This window comes from Pecten maximus, chromosome 8, assembly GCF_902652985.1.
Source record: "Pecten maximus chromosome 8, xPecMax1.1, whole genome shotgun sequence".
NCBI lineage: Eukaryota > Metazoa > Mollusca > Bivalvia > Pectinida > Pectinidae > Pecten > Pecten maximus.
Window position 1 is genome coordinate 40,232,477 of NC_047022.1, and position 18,700 is coordinate 40,251,176.

Here is an 18,700-nt window from a genome sequence, read left to right on the forward strand (position 1 = left end):
AACCTGTCTATAAAGGCCACTGGTGTAAAACAAGTCATGTATTTTGTAACAAAGTTAGAACTTGTGTCAGTGCTTAACAACATGTTGTTGAAGATTTCCCTCCTTTTTGAACCTGACAGCTCCTATTTCCATGTCCATGTATCATGTAACACCCATTATACCTGTTAGATCACTAAACTAAAACACATTTCTATAACACATACCGTAACTACATCTAGTTGTAATGACATTTTGGGGTATTTAAACAACATGTACCTTAGAAGTTTATCTTTCCTTTTTTTTCCTTGTAAATCTATCTGCTTTATGATATATTGGTTTCCTTTGGTATACAATCATAAAGTAAACTCTGATAACACACAAACACACAGAGTACCATACTTTGGGACAAGTTACACTCCACCAGGGGGCAGCATGTGTGATAACATTATAATGGCTTCACTGCACGATATTTAGGTAATGTGAGGGTAGGTTGTCCTAGCAGAGTCCTGTTTTATATAGGATCCTAACAGAGGTTTGTTTTATATAGGATAAGGTAGGATGTCCTAACAAAGTCCTGTTTTATATAGGATAAGGTAGGATGTCCTTACAGGGTTCTGTTTTATATAGGATAAGATAGGATGTCCTAACAGAGTTCTGTTTTATATAGGATAAGGTAGGGTGTCCTAACAGAGTTCTGTTTTATATAGGATAAGGTAGGATGTCCTAACAGAGGTCTGTTTATATAGGATAAGGTAGGATGTCCTAACAGAGTTCTGTTTATATAGGATAAGGTAGGATGTCCTTACAGGGTTCTGTTTTATATAGGATAAGGTAGGATGTCCTAACAGAGTTCTGTTTATATAGGATAAGGTAGGATGTCCTAACAGAGGTCTGTTTTATATAGGATAAGGTAGGATGTCCTAACAGAGTTCTGTTTTATATAGGATAAGGTAGGGTGTCCTAACAGAGTTCTGTTTTATATAGGATAAGGTAGGATGTCCTAACAGAGGTCTGTTTTATATAGGATAAGGTAGGATGTCCTAACAGAGGTCTGTTTTATATAGGATAAGGTAGGGTGTCCTAAAAGAGGTCTGTTTTATATAGGATAAGGTAGGGTGTCCTAACAGAGTTCTGTTTTATACAGGATAAGGTAGGATGTCCTAACAGAGGTCTGTTTTATATAGGATAATGTAGGATGTCCTAACAGAGTTCTGTTTTATATAGGATAAGGTAGGATGTCCTAACAGAGTTCTGTTTTATATAGGATAAGGTTAATGTCCTAACAGAGGTCTGTTTTATATAGGATAAGGTAGGATGTCCTAACAGAGGTCTGTTTTATATAGGATAAGGTAGGATGTCCTAACAGAGTTCTGTTTTATATAGGATAAGGTAGGGTGTCCTAACAGAGGTCTGTTTTATATAGGATAAGGTAGGATGTCCTAACAGAGTTCTGTTTTATATAGGATAAGGTAGGGTGTCCTAACAGAGGTCTGTTTTATATAGGATAAGGAAGGATGTCCTAACAGAGTTCTGTTTTATATAGGATAAGGTAGGATGTCCTAACAGAGGTCTGTTTTATATAGGATAAGGTAGGATGTCCTAACAGAGTTCTGTTTTATACAGGATAAGGTAGGATATCCTAACAGAGGTTTATATAGGGCAATAATACACTATTTATAGGTAAAGCAATATTTTGAAATTATATTGTTAGTTTTAGCCAAGTTAAGCAAGAACTACACCTTATAAGGCAATTTATGATATTGTTTGATTTTAAGCTTCTCATTTATCATGGGGTTTGCTAAGATTTTACAGCCATTTGGATTGTTCGTTAATTGGTGTTTACCATGACATTCATAATCACCCGTAGATTGATTCAAATCAAAAGTATTGTACAGTGTATTTCATATCAGGACATGATTTCCATTGAATAATTGATTACAGGTAGGTGAGTGAAAATGTAAAAAATAAATCTTTTAATTCTTGTCATCAATGAACATGTAGTTAATTTCCTATTACAAGTTTCAGAATGGCATATCAATATCTGTATGTGGCCTATCCACTTCTTTACCTATAATCTGGGTAACATTGGAACACTTCAATGAACAGGTAATGAATCGATGTGTCAATAATATCAATGTGTGGCACAGATGTACTGGACGTGTAAATATTGGAGTAATTACCTCTCTCCAAATATCATTGTATAATCTCTGATTGTGTTGTGGATATACTTTACACAGGAATATTGGGTTAGATTTCTTATCTCACGGGAGATTTAAATCTTCAAAGGTTCTGTATATGGTTATAATTAGCAATATTTAATTCCATCTGATCGATCAAAGTGAAATTTCATGCATCCTTGCTCAAGTTGTTAATTTGAGATTTTTACTGATGGACAGGTCAATGTTTAAGGACATTATTTACCAAAAAGACTTGTAAGATATAGAAAGAAACTGGTAGGATATGGGAAGAAACTGGTAGGATATGGGAAGAAACTGGTAGGATATGGGAAGAAACTGGTAGGATATGGGAAGAAACTGATAGGATATAGAAAGAAACTGGTAGGATATGGGAAGAAACTGGTAGGATATGGGAAGAAACTCGTAGGATATGGGAAGAAACTGGTAGGATATGGGAAGAAACTGAAAGGATATAGAAAGAAACTGGTAGGATATGGGAAGAAACTCGTAGGATATGGGAAGAAACTGGTAGGATATGGGAAGAAACTGAAAGGATATAGAAAGAAACTGGTAGGATATGGGAAGAAACTGGTAGGATATGGGAAGAAACTGGTAGGATATGGGAAGAAACTCGTAGGATATGGGAAGAAACTGGTAGGATATGGGAAGAAACTGAAAGGATATAGAAAGAAACTGGTAGGATATGGGAAGAAACTCGTAGGATATGGGAAGAAACTGGTAGGATATGGGAAGAAACTGAAAGGATATAGAAAGAAACTGGTAGGATATGGGAAGAAACTGGTAGGATATGGGAAGAAACTGATAGGATATGGGAAGAAACTGATAGGATATAGAAAGAAACTGGTAGGATATGGGAAGAAACTCGTAGGATATGGGAAGAAACTGATAGGATATAGAAAGAAACTGGTAGGATATGGGAAGAAACTTGTAGGATATTGGAAGAAACTGATAGGATATGGGAAGAAACTGATAGGATATAGAAAGAAACTGGTAGGATATGGGAAGAAACTGGTAGGATATGGGAAGAAACTGGTAGGATATAGAAAGAAACTGGTAGGATATGGGAAGAAATTGGTAGGATATGGGAAGAAACTGGTAGGATATAGAAAGAAACTGGTAGGATATGGGAAGGAACTGGTAGGATATAGAAAGAAACTGGTAGGATATAGAAAGAAACTGGTAGGATATGGGAAGAAACTGGTAGGATATAGAAAGAAACTGGTAGGATATTGGAAGAAACTGATAGGATATGGGAAGAAACTGATAGGATATAGAAAGAAACTGGTAGGATATGGGAAGAAACTGGTAGGATATAGAAAGAAACTGGTAGCATATGGGAAGAAACTGATAGGATATGGGAAGAAACTGGTAGGATATGGGAAGAAACTGGTAGGATATGGGAAGAAACTGATAGGATATAGAAAGAAACTGATAGGATATGGGAAGAAACTGGTAGGATATAGAAAGAAACTGGTAGGATATGGGAAGAAACTGGTAGGATATAGAAAGAAACTGATAGGATATAGAAAGAAACTGGTAGGATATGGGAAGAAACTGGTAGGATATGGGAAGAAACTGATAGGATATAAAAAGAAACTGATAGGATATAGAAAGAATCTGATAGGATATAGAAAGAAACTGGTAGGATCTAGAAAGAAACTGGTAGGATATGGGAAGAAACTGGTAGGATATGGGAAGAAACTGATAGGATATAGAAAGAAACTAGTAGGATATAGAAAGAAACTGATAGGATATAGAAAGAAACTGATAGGATATAGAAAGAAACTGGTAGGATATAGAAAGAAACTGGTAGGATATGGGAAGAAACTGGTAAGATATGGGAAGAAATATGGACGTCTGAATACATGCCCTTCCACTATGTAATCTAAGCAATCATTCCTATCAGACAGAGCTAAGGAAGAAGGAGCTTTTCTGTTTACTTTGATTTTTAATATACATCTTTTACTTTATTTAATTTCCTATAATGCTTACTTAACTCAATGACAAAGCCAAGGTTCGGAAAATGATGTTTTAAGATATAGCCCGTCCAAACAGTAATCTCATTGTCAAGGTCTATCCAGAATAAACAGGAATTTATATTGATAGATAACATGTTTGCGCATGGTTTTCTTGATCAATTTTGAATTGATTTCTGCAAAGTAACATAAAGCAACTTTTGACAAAGCGTGACTGAGAAACACACCGAGTGGTAGAGCCACTGTGCTGATGTATAAACAATCTACAGTGGTAGGTATCAATTACCACTGGAACACATTACATAATTATTTAAATGTACTGAACAATTGTCAGTTAGATTTGAATGCTAATTCATGTAAAATGTCATTTCTGCTTCATTAGCTATGGGACAGAAATCGTATGACTACAGCTGCTGTAAACGTCAATAAATTACCATACGATAATTTCAAAATCTGTTTACTGACTAAAATAAACACTGTTTACACATTACAGTCATCAAATCTTCAAAATGATGATGATTCGTGTGCATCTTACTGTTTAAGCTTTTAAAGTGAAGAAACTTTCCATGCTTAACTTAAAATCACACAGACTTTGCATGAAATCCTCAAACACACATATTTTAAGTATCATAATACAATGTAGAAATGAAGTAGAGGGGCGATACTACTATCTCTGTCATATCAAAACAAAATAAAGGAGAGACATTGTATATCAGTAACTAATATCAATTTACATGTATTCCATTTGATGTCAAATGTTACATTGTATGTCAATATGTTACATTGTATGTCAATATGTTACATTGTATGTCAATGTTAAATTTTATGTCAGTATGTTACATTGTATGTCAGTATGTTACATTGTATGTCTATGTTACATTGTATGTCAGTATGTTACATTATATGTCAATGTTACATTGTATGTCAGTATGTCACATTGTATGTCAATGTTACATTGTATGTCAGTATGTCACATTGTATGTCAATGTTACATTGTATGTCAATGTTAAATTTTATGTCAGTATGTTACATTGTATGTCAGTATGTTACATTGTATGTCAGTATGTTACATTGTATGTCAGTATGTTACATTGTATGTCAGTATGTTACATTGTATGTCTATGTTACATTGTATGTCAATATGTTACATTGTATGTCATTATGTTACATTGTATGTCAGTATGTTACATTGTATGTCAGTATGTTACATTGTATGTCAGTATGTTACATTGTATGTCAGTATGTTACATTGTATGTCTATGTTACATTGTATGTCAATATGTTACATTGTATGTCAGTATGTTACATTGTATGTCTATGTTACATTGTATGTCAATGTTACATTGTATGTCAATGTTACATTGTATGTCTATGTTACATTGTATGTCAATATGTTACATTGTATGTCTATGTTACATTGTATGTCTATGTTACATTGTATGTCAGTATGTTACATTGTATGTCTATGTTACATTGTATGTCTATGTTACATTGTATGTCAGTATGTTACATTGTATGTCTATGTTACATTGTATGTCAGTATGTTACATTGTATGTCAATGTTACATTGTATGTCTATGTTACATTGTATGTCAATATGTTACATTGTATGTCAATATGTTACATTGTATGTCAGTATGTTACATTGTATATCAATATGTTACATTGTATGTCAGTATGTTACATTGTATGTCAATATGTTACATTGTATGTCAATGTTACATTGTATGTCAATGTTACATTGTATGTCAATATGTTACATTGTATGTCAGTATGTTACATTGTATGTCAATGTTACATTGTATGTCAATGTTACATTGTATGTCAATGTTACATTGTATGTCAGTATGTTACATTGTATGTCAGTATGTTACATTGTATGTCTATGTTACATTGTATGTCAATATGTTACATTGTATGTCAATGTTACATTGTATGTCAATATGTTACATTGTATGTCTATGTTACATTGTATGTCAATATGTTACATTGTATGTCAATGTTACATTGTATGTCAGTATGTTACATTGTATGTCAATGTTACATTGTATGTCAATGTTACATTGTATGTCAGTATGTTACATTGTATGTCATTATGTTACATTGTATGTCAGTATGTTACATTGTATGTCAATGTTACATTGTATGTCAGTATGTTACATTGTATGTCTATGTTACATTGTATGTCAGTATGTTACATTGTATGTCAATGTTACATTGTATGTCTATGTTACATTGTATGCCAATGTTACATTGTATGTCAATGTTACATTGTACGTCAATATGTTACATTGTATGTCAATATGTTACATTGTATGTCAGTATGTTACATTGTATGTCAGTATGTTACATTGTATGTCTATGTTACATTGTATGTCTATGTTACATTGTATGTCTATGTTACATTGTATGTCTATGTTACATTGTATGTCAGTATGTTACATTGTATGTCAATGTTACATTGTATGTCAATGTTACATTGTACGTCAATATGTTACATTGTATGTCAATATGTTACATTGTATGTCTATGTTACATTGTATGTCTATGTTACATTGTATGTCTATGTTACATTGTATGTCTATGTTACATTGTATGTCAGTATGTTACATTGTATGTCAATGTTACATTGTATGTCAGTATGTTACATTGTATGTCTATGTTACATTGTATGTCTATGTTACATTGTATGTCAGTATGTTACATTGTATGTCAATATGTTACATTGTATGTCAGTATGTTACATTGTATGTCTATGTTACATTGTATGTCTATGTTACATTGTATGTCAATGTTACATTGTATGTCAGTATGTTACATTGTATGTCTATGTTACATTGTATGTCTATGTTACATTGTATGTCAGTATGTTACATTGTATGTCAATATGTTACATTGTATGTCAATATGTTACATTGTATGTCAGTATGTTACATTGTATGTCTATGTTACATTGTATGTCTATGTTACATTGTATGTCTATGTTACATTGTATGTCTATGTTACATTGTATGTCAGTATGTTACATTGTATGTCAATGTTACATTGTATGTCAGTATGTTACATTGTATGTCTATGTTACATTGTATGTCTATGTTACATTGTATGTCAGTATGTTACATTGTATGTCAATATGTTACATTGTATGTCAGTATGTTACATTGTATGTCTATGTATGTCTATGTTACATTGTATGTCTATGTTACATTGTATGTCAATGTTACATTGTATGTCAATATGTTACATTGTATGTCAATGTTACATTGTATGTCAGTATGTTACATTGTATGTCTATGTTACATTGTATGTCAATGTTACATTGTATGTCAATGTTACATTGTATGTCAGTATGTTACATTGTATGTCTATGTTACATTGTATGTCAATGTTACATTGTATGTCAGTATGTTAGATTGTATGTCAATGTTACATTGTATGTCAATGTTACATTGTATGTCAGTATGTTACATTGTATGTCAATGTTACATTGTATGTCAGTATGTTACATTGTATGTCTATGTTACATTGTATGTCTATGTTACATTGTATGTCTATGTTACATTGTACGTCAGTATGTTACATTGTATGTCAATGTTACATTGTATGTCAATGTTACATTGTACGTCAATATGTTACATTGTATGTCTATGTTACATTGTATGTCTATGTTACATTGTATGTCTATGTTACATTGTATGTCTATGTTACATTGTATGTCAGTATGTTACATTGTATGTCAGTATGTTACATTGTATGTCAGTATGTTACATTGTATGTCTATGTTACATTGTATGTCTATGTTACATTGTATGTCAGTATGTTACATTGTATGTCAGTATGTTACATTGTATGTCTATGTTACATTGTATGTCTATGTTACATTGTATGTCTATGTTACATTGTATGTCAGTATGTTACATTGTATGTCAGTATGTTACATTGTATGTCAATGTTACATTGTATGTCAGTATGTTACATTGTATGTCAATGTTACATTGTATGTCAGTATGTTACATTGTATGTCAATGTTACATTGTATGTCTATGTTACATTGTATGTCTATGTTACATTGTATGTCAGTATGTTACATTGTATGTCAATGTTACATTGTATGTCAGTATGTTACATTGTATGTCAGTATGTTACATTGTATGTCAATGTTACATTGTATGTCAATGTTACATTGTATGTCAGTATGTTACATTGTATGTCAATATGTTACATTGTATGTCTATGTTACATTGTATGTCAGTATGTTACATTGTATGTCAATGTTACATTGTATGTCAGTATGTTACATTGTATGTCTATGTTACATTGTATGTCTATGTTACATTGTATGTCAGTATGTTACATTGTATGTCTATGTTACATTGTATGTCAATATGTTACATTGTATGTCAATATGTTACATTGTATGTCTATGTTACATTGTATGTCAATATGTTACATTGTATGTCTATGTTACATTGTATGTCAGTATGTTACATTGTATGTCAATATGTTACATTGTATGTCTATGTTACATTGTATGTCAGTATGTTACATTGTATGTCTATGTTACATTGTATGTCTATGTTACATTGTATGTCAGTATGTTACATTGTATGTCAGTATGTTACATTGTATGTCAATGTTACATTGTATGTCAGTATGTTACATTGTATGTCTATGTTACATTGTATGTCAATATGTTACATTGTATGTCAATATGTTACATTGTATGTCTATGTTACATTGTATGTCAGTATGTTACATTGTATGTCAATGTTACATTGTATGTCAATATGTTACATTGTATGTCTATGTTACATTGTATGTCAGTATGTTACATTGTATGTCTATGTTACATTGTATGTCAGTATGTTACATTGTATGTCAGTATGTTACATTGTATGTCTATGTTACATTGTATGTCTATGTTACATTGTATGTCAGTATGTTACATTGTATGTCTATGTTACATTGTATGTCAGTATGTTACATTGTATGTCAATATGTTACATTGTATGTCAGTATGTTACATTGTATGTCAATGTTACATTGTATGTCAATATGTTACATTGTATGTCTATGTTACATTGTACGTCTATGTTACATTGTATGTCAGTATGTTACATTGTATGTCAATGTTACATTGTATGTCAGTATGTTACATTGTATGTCAGTATGTTACATTGTATGTCAATGTTACATTGTATGTCAGTATGTTACATTGTATGTCAGTATGTTACATTGTATGTCTATGTTACATTGTATGTCTATGTTACATTGTATGTCTATGTTACATTGTATGTCAGTATGTTACATTGTATGTCAGTATGTTACATTGTATGTCTATGTTACATTGTATGTCAGTATGTTACATTGTATGTCAATATGTTACATTGTATGTCAATGTTACATTGTATGTCAATGTTACATTGTATGTCAATGTTACATTGTATGTCAGTATGTTACATTGTATGTCAATGTTACATTGTATGTCATTATGTTACATTGTATGTCTATGTTACATTTTATGTCAGTATGTTACATTGTATGTCATTATGTTACATCTTATGTCAATATATTACTTTACATGTCAGTATGTTACAGAGTGTATTCATATGTTACATTAAATACAGAGAAAAAACATTGATGAAAGAATTTTACTTTAATTTAGAAAATGATATTTTTAGTCTAAATCAATATAGATTTGTAAAGTTAACAGAAATTGGCATCAAGCAATGTTATATATGAGCATTTCCCATTTCATAATTTGGTTAAATATGCTCTTTGTTCTGTCAATATGGCCATGTAAACAAGCCAGAACAATGGACATGTGACATGTTTCACATCAGTTTTCACAGAGCCATAAATAACTTTACCATAACAGTATACACAAACCACTTTTTACACTAGTTAACATAACATTTATTTCAATAGTGAACGACTCATTTGGTGTAGCGATTTCAGCTCTTAACCAAGCAATGATAAAAAAAATCAATCTTATTTCCGTGTGATATTGTGTTTGTTTGATTTGCTACACATAAACTGAAATTGTGCTACGCTAGGAAAATTGCTCAATCAATGCCATTTGGGGATGTGGCTGGTTTCTCCAGGAAAGTTGCTGTCAATCAATAGATAGAAGGAAACAATGATAACACAGTGTCTATAGTGTTACCTGGAATGATCATGTCAATGTGCAGTTAATTTCATAATAAATGAATTTCTACATTCCCTGACACATCCAGAGCTGAGTGGTCCCTTCACTGCCAACCTTTTCCTTGGTTAATATTTGCATGCTTGGAAAAGGGACTTTGAAGTTTATTTTTCAAATGAATGACCGTGGCTTTACTCCAAAGATCAGAAGGGTCGAATCTATTTAAAAATCTTGATTTAAAAAAAAAAAAAATTCTAAATAAAAAAGAATTATCGATCAAACCAAGATACTTAGCATGCTGGGATGAAGGGCTGATAAGTTGTCTTACAGTTACACAAATCAAATGTGTTAAAATCTTTAAACAACTGGAATACCATGAAGTCCATGGTCATGACATTTGATGGGACACCCTGAGGAGGAAAGGTATTGATTCACATCAGACTTCAAATTCAACATATAAAGTTTCATTGAAACCTTTTAATTTTTCTTAAATAAGCTACAAAATAGGTGAACCTGTTAGGCCAGGCCTTAAGTTTTTAATGGACAAGTTTCAGGAAAAAAAGAAACATCTGAATTTTATTATTGATCAGCATTTGTACACCCATACATCTGTGAATGTGCCTGTGACAAACCTCTGTATATATTATCTCATGACATCACAGCATCAAGTTCTACACCTGATAAGGTTTTGGTGGTCATTACCACTTTCCAAAAACCTTGCACACTTGATATATCTTCAACCCCTGGACAGATTTATTTCATTTATGAGGAAGGTGGGGCTCCTGCTCACTTTGCTTTTATATGTAACAACCTGACAGTGTTGTTCTTCCTACATGCATATACAAGCTCTCAGTTCAGAACTCCAGCTAACAACTTCACAATGGAAAATTTTAAAAGAAATTGTCTTAAAACACACATACACACAGATGATATGACATAGATGTAGTATCTTAACAGATTGGTCCAACAAAGGATTACAGTTGTAATGACAGCCTTGTAATATAGGAGGGGGGAAATGCCTGGTCAGACGGGGGTTTGAACCCAGGACCTCCAAACACTAGCCAGGTGCTCTATCAATAGAGTTACCTGGTTCGCCGGCGTTCATCCTGGTCCAGTTCCCCTACATCCTTAATTGTCATACATGTGGAACAGATTTAATCAGATCATCCTAAATCATCAATATTGAACATGTTATATATTGTATGTTACAGATTACCATACAATGGCCGACCCTGGCCAGCGCCGAGTCCAGTGGCGGGAGTGTATGACATCAGTAACAGTAGCACGCAGCTCATCATGATGAACAACAAAGTCCGTAAGGTATGTACCCTGGTGTAGAGTGACCTCCCCTGTAAGGTATGTACCCTGGTGTAGAGTGACCTCCCCTGTAAGGTATGTACCCTGGTGTAGAGTTACCTCCCCTGTAAGGTATGTACCCTGGTGTAGAGTGACCTCCCCTGTAAGGTACGTACCCTGGTGTAGAGTTACCTCCCCTGTAAGGTATGTACTCTGGTGTAGGGTGACCTCCCATGTAAGGTATGTACCCTAGTGTAGAGTGACCTCCCCTGTAAGGTATGTACCCTGGTGTAGAGTTACCTCCCCTGTAAGGTATGTACCCTGGTGTAGAGTGACCTCCCCTGTAAGGTATGTACCCTGGTGTAGAGTTACCTCCCCTGTAAGCCTGGTGTAGAGTTACCTCCCCTATAATGTATGTACCCTGGTGTAGAGTTACCTTCCCTGTAAGGTATGTACCCTGGTGTAGTTACCTCCCATGTAAGGTATGTACCCTGGTGTAGAGTGACCTCCCCTGTAAGGTATGTACCCTGGTGTAGAGTTATCTCCCCTATAAGGTATGTACCCTGGTGTAGAGTTACCTCCCCTGTAAGCCTGGTGTAGAGTTACCTCCCCTATAAGGTATGTACTCTGGTGTAGAGTGACCTCCCATGTAAGGTATGTACCCTGGTGTAGAGTGACCTCCCCTATAAGGTATGTACCCTGGTGTAGAGTTACCTCCCCTATAAGGTATGTACTCTGGTGTAGAGTGACCTCCCATGTAAGGTATGTACCCTGGTGTAGAGTGACCTCCCCTATAAGGTATGTACCCTGGTGTAGAGTTACCTCCCCTATAAGGTATGTACCCTGGTGTAGAGTTACCTCCCCTGTAAGCATGGTGTAGAGTTACCTCCCCTGTAAGGTATGTACTCTGGTGTAGAGTTACCTCCCCTGTAAGGTATGTACCCTGGTGTAGAGTTACCTCCCCTATAAGGTATGTACTCTGGTGTAGAGTGACCTCCCATGTAAGGTATGTACCCCGGTGTAGAGTTACCTCCCCTGTAAGGTATGTACCCTGGTGTAGAGTGACCTCCACTGTAAGGTATGTACCCTGGTGTAGAGTTACCTCCCCTGTAAGGTATGTACCCTGGTGTAGAGTTACCTCCCCTGTAAGGTATGTACCCTGGTGTAGAGTTACCTCCCCTGTAAGGTATGTACCCTGGTGTAGAGTTACCTCTCCTGTAAGGTATGTACCCTGGTGTAGAGTTACCTCCCCTGTAAGGTATGTACCCTGGTGTAGAGTTACCTCCCCTGTAAGGTATGTACCCTGGTGTAGAGTTACCTCCCCTGTAAGCCTGGTGTAGAGTTACCTCCCCTATAAGGTATGTACCCTGGTGTAGAGTGACCTCCCCTATAAGATATGTACCCTGGTGTAGAGTTACCTCCCCTGTAAGGTATGTACCCTGGTGTAGAGTGACCTGTAACATCTCTAGGAGGCTGGGATTCAAATTTATACAAATGATGGGACTGACCCCTCAGGGGTGGGGCCAAAAGGGGTCCATTTGGCAATATTGATATTAAAGAACTAAGCTAGGTATGATATTTATATTTCAGTGGTAATCGGTAGGAGGCAGGGATTCAAAGGGCCTGTTTCCAAAATGGCCCCTTCTCTGATTCAAATTTCCTGTTGGTGGTGCATTGCCCATGCCGTTGTGGTCACAAATCTATAAAGTATAAAGATTTAGGTCACTTGGTTTGTTTTTTATGGCTCCTCAAAGTTGTACCTTTCAGAAGCTGTCTAAGTGTTGATAAAATGTGCATGTTATGTAAAATATTAATGAAAATCTAATCAAATGATGGTCACCGTAAAGAACATGTTCATGGCATTATTGTGACAAGAAATCATGTTTCCATCGCGCCATTTGGCTGTTTTATGGAAGAAACAATCTCAAAAATGCCATTTTCGATGATAACATTTTAGACACAAAAACTGTGTTTTTTAGAGAATACACCCTTTTATGGGCATTGGATGCAAACCAATTTTTATCCTATTAAAAAGTACTTAATATGCTATTGATGAGAGGAAAAATCATCAATATGTAAGTGGTGGAACATTTTCAAATCTTGGGTTGAATTAGCCGTTGGTTGAATTGCCGATTTTCCACTTTCTTTAGATAATTAACAAAAACATGAGAGTATTTGCTCGGTATGTTGAGAATATGTACACAGATATGAAAAAAAGTGAGAGAAACACTTTCTCATAAAAAAAAATACAAGATGGCTACTTCACAAGTCCCCGTGGTTGAAGACATTGGCTGACAAATAGACAGAACAACAAACAAAACTAGATCAAGATCAAAACACAGGATTTCCAACTAGAAAATGATTGCAGTCATGTTCTCGTTCTGACGAACGCTTTTGTACCTTTTACCTACGATTTCTCTTCGTTTTCTCTTCGCTTCCCTTCTTTAACCGATCAATTGACTTTCAACCCTCTCTGTGACCTTGAACTTCGAAGGTCAAGGTCAAATATGTGCATACCTTTTGTAGCCAGTCATTAATGCTTTATATGTGCCAATTATCAAGTCTGTTGGTGTCAGAGTATTGGAGGAAAACATTTGAAGTGGAATTGTAGGATAATATTTAATTTTGGCAGTTAAATGTTTTCCTACGTATTTTTTCTGAGATAAAGTTCACGTTTTGACCTGGAAACGTTGCAAACATCTTCAAACAAACGTTTTCTTAAATATACAATAAAAATTAACCGTTTGAAAGAGAATTTGAAATTTTCGATTTTTGATCATTTGACCTCTGTGACCTTGAATGAAGGTCAAGATCATTGAAAAGCAATCAAGTTTGTAGGCATCCGTACATGCTATCACTGTGCCAAATATAATATCTGTGTATGTAAAGATTTTGGAGCAGAGGGTAATTAAGGGCATTTTGGGGAAAATTTGAATTTTGGCGGGAAAACAAACATTTTTCAAAGTGCCATTTCTACGTCATTTTTTATCGCACGACCATAAAACTTGCACCGTTCGTCTTCATTATTCATGCACTTTGCAATGCAGTCAAAAATTAACTCATTTTGAATTTTGAATTTTTGACCTTGATTTGACCTTGCGCTTAGACCTTGACCTTGACATATTTTCTGATAACATATCGTGGAGAAAAGTGAGCCCCGCCAATGAACTACAAGACGCATTGATTGTTTAAGGAAAAAAAACGAACGAACAAAGAACCTGATTCAAAAGAATTTTAAATCTTTATATCGATACTGTTTATTTAGTCGTTAGATATCATAAAACTGTCATGAAAATATCCGCTCTGATATTCAATATAAAATTTTGTATATAATAAGCTATATAATAGGGTTTCAGACAAGGTTGTTACTCATTTCCCCTTTTCTTTCAATTTACAACCACATTCAGGCGGCGATATGAGAACGTTCCACCACATGGAATTCGCTGATTTTTGGTACACATATGAAACAAGTAAAGCTCTATCCGATTTTGTGATGGAAGTTTGCATCCAAAACTATATAACGGGAGAAAATTGCAATTTTATGGCATTTTTCTTCATAATTGTGTCTCTGCAAGTGCATTTTCATCCGAGAAAATTTTTGTTTTATGTTTTATGAATAAACACGATGTTTTGGAAATATTTATCAAAAGAAATTTATACTATGTTGCGAATTACAATTTCGAGATAACCTTCTTTTATTTACGACCTTATGTCTTTGATGCTCAAAATGACAACTTTATAAAAATACATTTTCACTGACATTATGAAATATGGGTGTCGGAAAGGTGTAAAATTATTCTTCGGAAAAGAAAAAAACTGTAGTTGAGCTAGATAAGAAATTATACGGGGGCAGGCTCCTATGGAGAATTAACATTTCTGGAAACAGGCCCTTTATACAAATGATAGGGCTGACCCCAAAGAGCCTAAGGGGCTGGGGCAAAAAGGGTCCAATTGGCAATATTGATATTGATAACGACTTCTCTGGAACTAAGCAATCTATGACATCTATATTATAGTGATACCAGGGACCTGAAGGGCGGGGCAAAAGGGAGCAATTTGACTTCTAGTATATTGCTATAAGCGACTTCTTGTACTTTTGAAACTGTTAAGATTCCCACCCCGTCACCATATATAGCATTGCTGGGCATCTAAAGATAGACATGTTCATGTTGTCAAAACAGGCCCTCAGGGTAACTCCCCAGCCCTAAGGACATACTACATTATGTAGTAGTTTCTTGGTTATGTTTTTGAAACTGTTGAGATCCTCACCCCATAAGCATATATAGCATTACTGGGTATCAAGGGATAAACACAATCCTGATATAAAAATAGGTGGAAGGGCATTTCACCAATCCAAGGGACTTGGTTTCTTTGTTATATATTTGAAAGCATTCAGATCCCCACCCCATAACCATATATAGCATTGTTGGGCATTAACAAATAACGCTATTAACGAATTGAGCATGAACAATATTTTGACATTTGCTCAAATCAACCAGGTGAGGGATACAGCTAGGCCCTCTGGGCCTCTTGTTTAATTATGCTAGAGTCAATATGGATACAGAAACACTTTTGTCTTTTTATTCTTTATCATTAGATGGTTTAAATGTTTCCAACTTTTTTTTATAGAAAAGCAAGCTAAGAGGTTACAATGATGCAAACGAGGAATCGGACAGGTGAGTTTAAGCTTTACCTGGAGTCTGACAGCTCAATTATAATACATTTATGGAGATTAGCTACACAATACCACGGTGTTGACAAAAATATTTTTCAGTTGTTGCCACAACAGTTTAATATGCAGTTCTTTTGAATTTAATGCTTTTTTAAATGTCACAGGGATACTATAATTTGATTTCTAATTCATGTTTATCATAACAATATTGACAATAAGAAACATTTTTCTGTATGATTAGATAAGTATGTGGTATTTTGTATTTTTTTATCAAACTATTCATGTTTTATGCAAATTGCCAGTTATTAGGTCAACAAAAGTCTTCAAGAACATATTGGATATTTATTGTAATCCAAGAAAATTATACAGAAATAACTCAAATATACAGCAGCGCTGTCAACAGTACACTTTAAAGTTTAAAGATCCATTGCTCAAAAACTATAAGTCCATTTCACCAGACCTATTATATATATTTATTTAGATCATATAGTGGGCATATCAACATGCCCGTCATTTACAGAATATCATCCAGAATTTATGGTCCAGTGACTTTTAAATTAGGGATGCTGGTTATCTGGGTTTTAAAGTTTTGTGTTTAGCTTAGTTTTTCAAAAAGTATCAATGTCATTTCATTAACATCTGGGTAGACATCTACACACACTTTACAGATTAACTGGATTGTATTTTGTGGCTGTATTTTTGTGTAAAAACCTTAGATTTTGAAAAATTGGTAAAAAATCTTGATTGCTTCTCCAAGTGATTTACAAAATAGTTTAAAGCAAAATTTAATTTGATCAGATATCAGATTATTTTTCCTCTCATGTTTCAGAGAGTGATTTTTTGGGGTAAATTTTTAGGTGAATTTTGAGAATTAATGATTTTGTAAAAATATGATATTTGTTATGCAATGCATCAATATTTATACATGTCTGTAATGTATACAGGATGCTTCCATACTATTTTAAAGTTAAACACTTACTACATTGTATAGTGACAAAGTGAACAGGTGAGACATGATAATGTGTAATTCTTGTTAAGCTTTAGAGAATTTTCTTTTAACTTTTATTTTCCAGTTTATTTTGGGGGGGGTGGCATAATTGAAAACAAAATTCTAATGTCTAATTTTGAATTTAAGAACTTTTCAGAAATTTTGTTTTGTGTGGCCTCAAAAAGTTTTTCATAAATTCTCTACAATGTTTTTCTTAGAATCCCCAACCCTGATCGCCATTTGCGAACATCATCCCCAGTCAACAAGGAATTTCACACGAAGTGTCTCAACTCCCAGTCTCCCCGCTATACACCCTCTGTCTGTAGTGACCTGGAGTGGAATTCTCAAAGGTCACAAGCCAAGTTCTATGGTAAGGACACCACACTGAAGTGGTATTATGTTTTATTCTTTGTTGTTTTTAATAGAATCAAAGGTATATAATAAGGTAAGCTTAAATTATGAAATTGAAGTAGAATTTGCTTTTATTGTTATATGTAGCTGGTGGCTGATTGGTCAATGTGACTGTCTTGTTCATCATGATTCTCATATCTGTAGGGTTTATGGGTGGTCGGAGTAAGTTTCCCAGTATCAGACACTATTTGTGTTGTCAGAGTAAGTTTCCCAGTATCAGACACTATTTATGTTCGAGTACATGTATACTGCTGTAGGGTTTATGGGTGGTCAGAGTAAGTTTCCCAGTATCAGACACTATTTGTGTTCGAGTACATGTATACTGCTGTAGGGTTTATGGGTTGTCAGAGTAAGTTTTTCCAGTATCAGACACTATTTGTGTTGTAAGAGTAAGTTTCCCAGTATCAGACACTATTTGTGTTGTCAGAGTAAGTTTCCCAGTATCAGACACTATTTGTGTTCGAGTACATGTATACTGCTGTAGGGTTTATGGGTTGTCAGAGTAATTTCCCAGTATCAGACACTATTTGTGTTGTAAGAGTAAGTTTCCCAGTATCAGACACTATTTGTATTCGAGTACATGTATACTGCTGTAGGGTTTATGGGTTGTCAGAGTAAGTTTTTCCAGTATCAGACACTATTTGTGTTGTCAGAGTAAGTTTCCCAGTATCAGACACTATTTGTGTTCAAGTACATGTATACTGCTGTAGGGTTTATGGGTTGTCAGAGTAAGTTTTTCCAGTATCAGACACTATTTGTGTTGTAAGAGTAAGTTTCCAGTATCAGACACTATTTGTGTTGTCAGAGTAAGTTTCCCAGTATCAGAGACTATTTGTGTTGTAAGAGTAAGTTTCCCAGTATTAGACACTATTTGTGTTGTCAGAGTAAGTTTTCCAGTATCAGACACTATTTGTGTTGTAAGAGTAAGTTTCCCAGTATCAGACACTATTTGTGTTGTAAGAGTAAGTTTCCCAGTATTAGACACTATTCGTGTTGTCAGAGTAAGTTTCCCAGTATAAGACACTATTTGTGTTG

The 18,700-nt window shown here is 34.3% G+C and overlaps 1 protein-coding gene across 2 annotated transcripts in view; it reads left to right on the forward strand.

Annotated features, from left to right (window-relative positions):
• LOC117333499 (dentin sialophosphoprotein-like) overlaps positions 1-18,700 on the forward strand; it is a 51,758-nt gene that overhangs the window by 14,694 nt on the left and 18,364 nt on the right. For both annotated transcript variants that reach the window (XM_033892816.1, XM_033892815.1), the window contains exons 3-5: positions 11,510-11,618; positions 16,224-16,270; positions 17,473-17,624. In XM_033892816.1, coding sequence (XP_033748707.1) covers positions 11,510-11,618; positions 16,224-16,270; positions 17,473-17,624 — 308 coding nt within the window. The remainder of the gene's footprint in view (positions 1-11,509; positions 11,619-16,223; positions 16,271-17,472; positions 17,625-18,700) is intronic.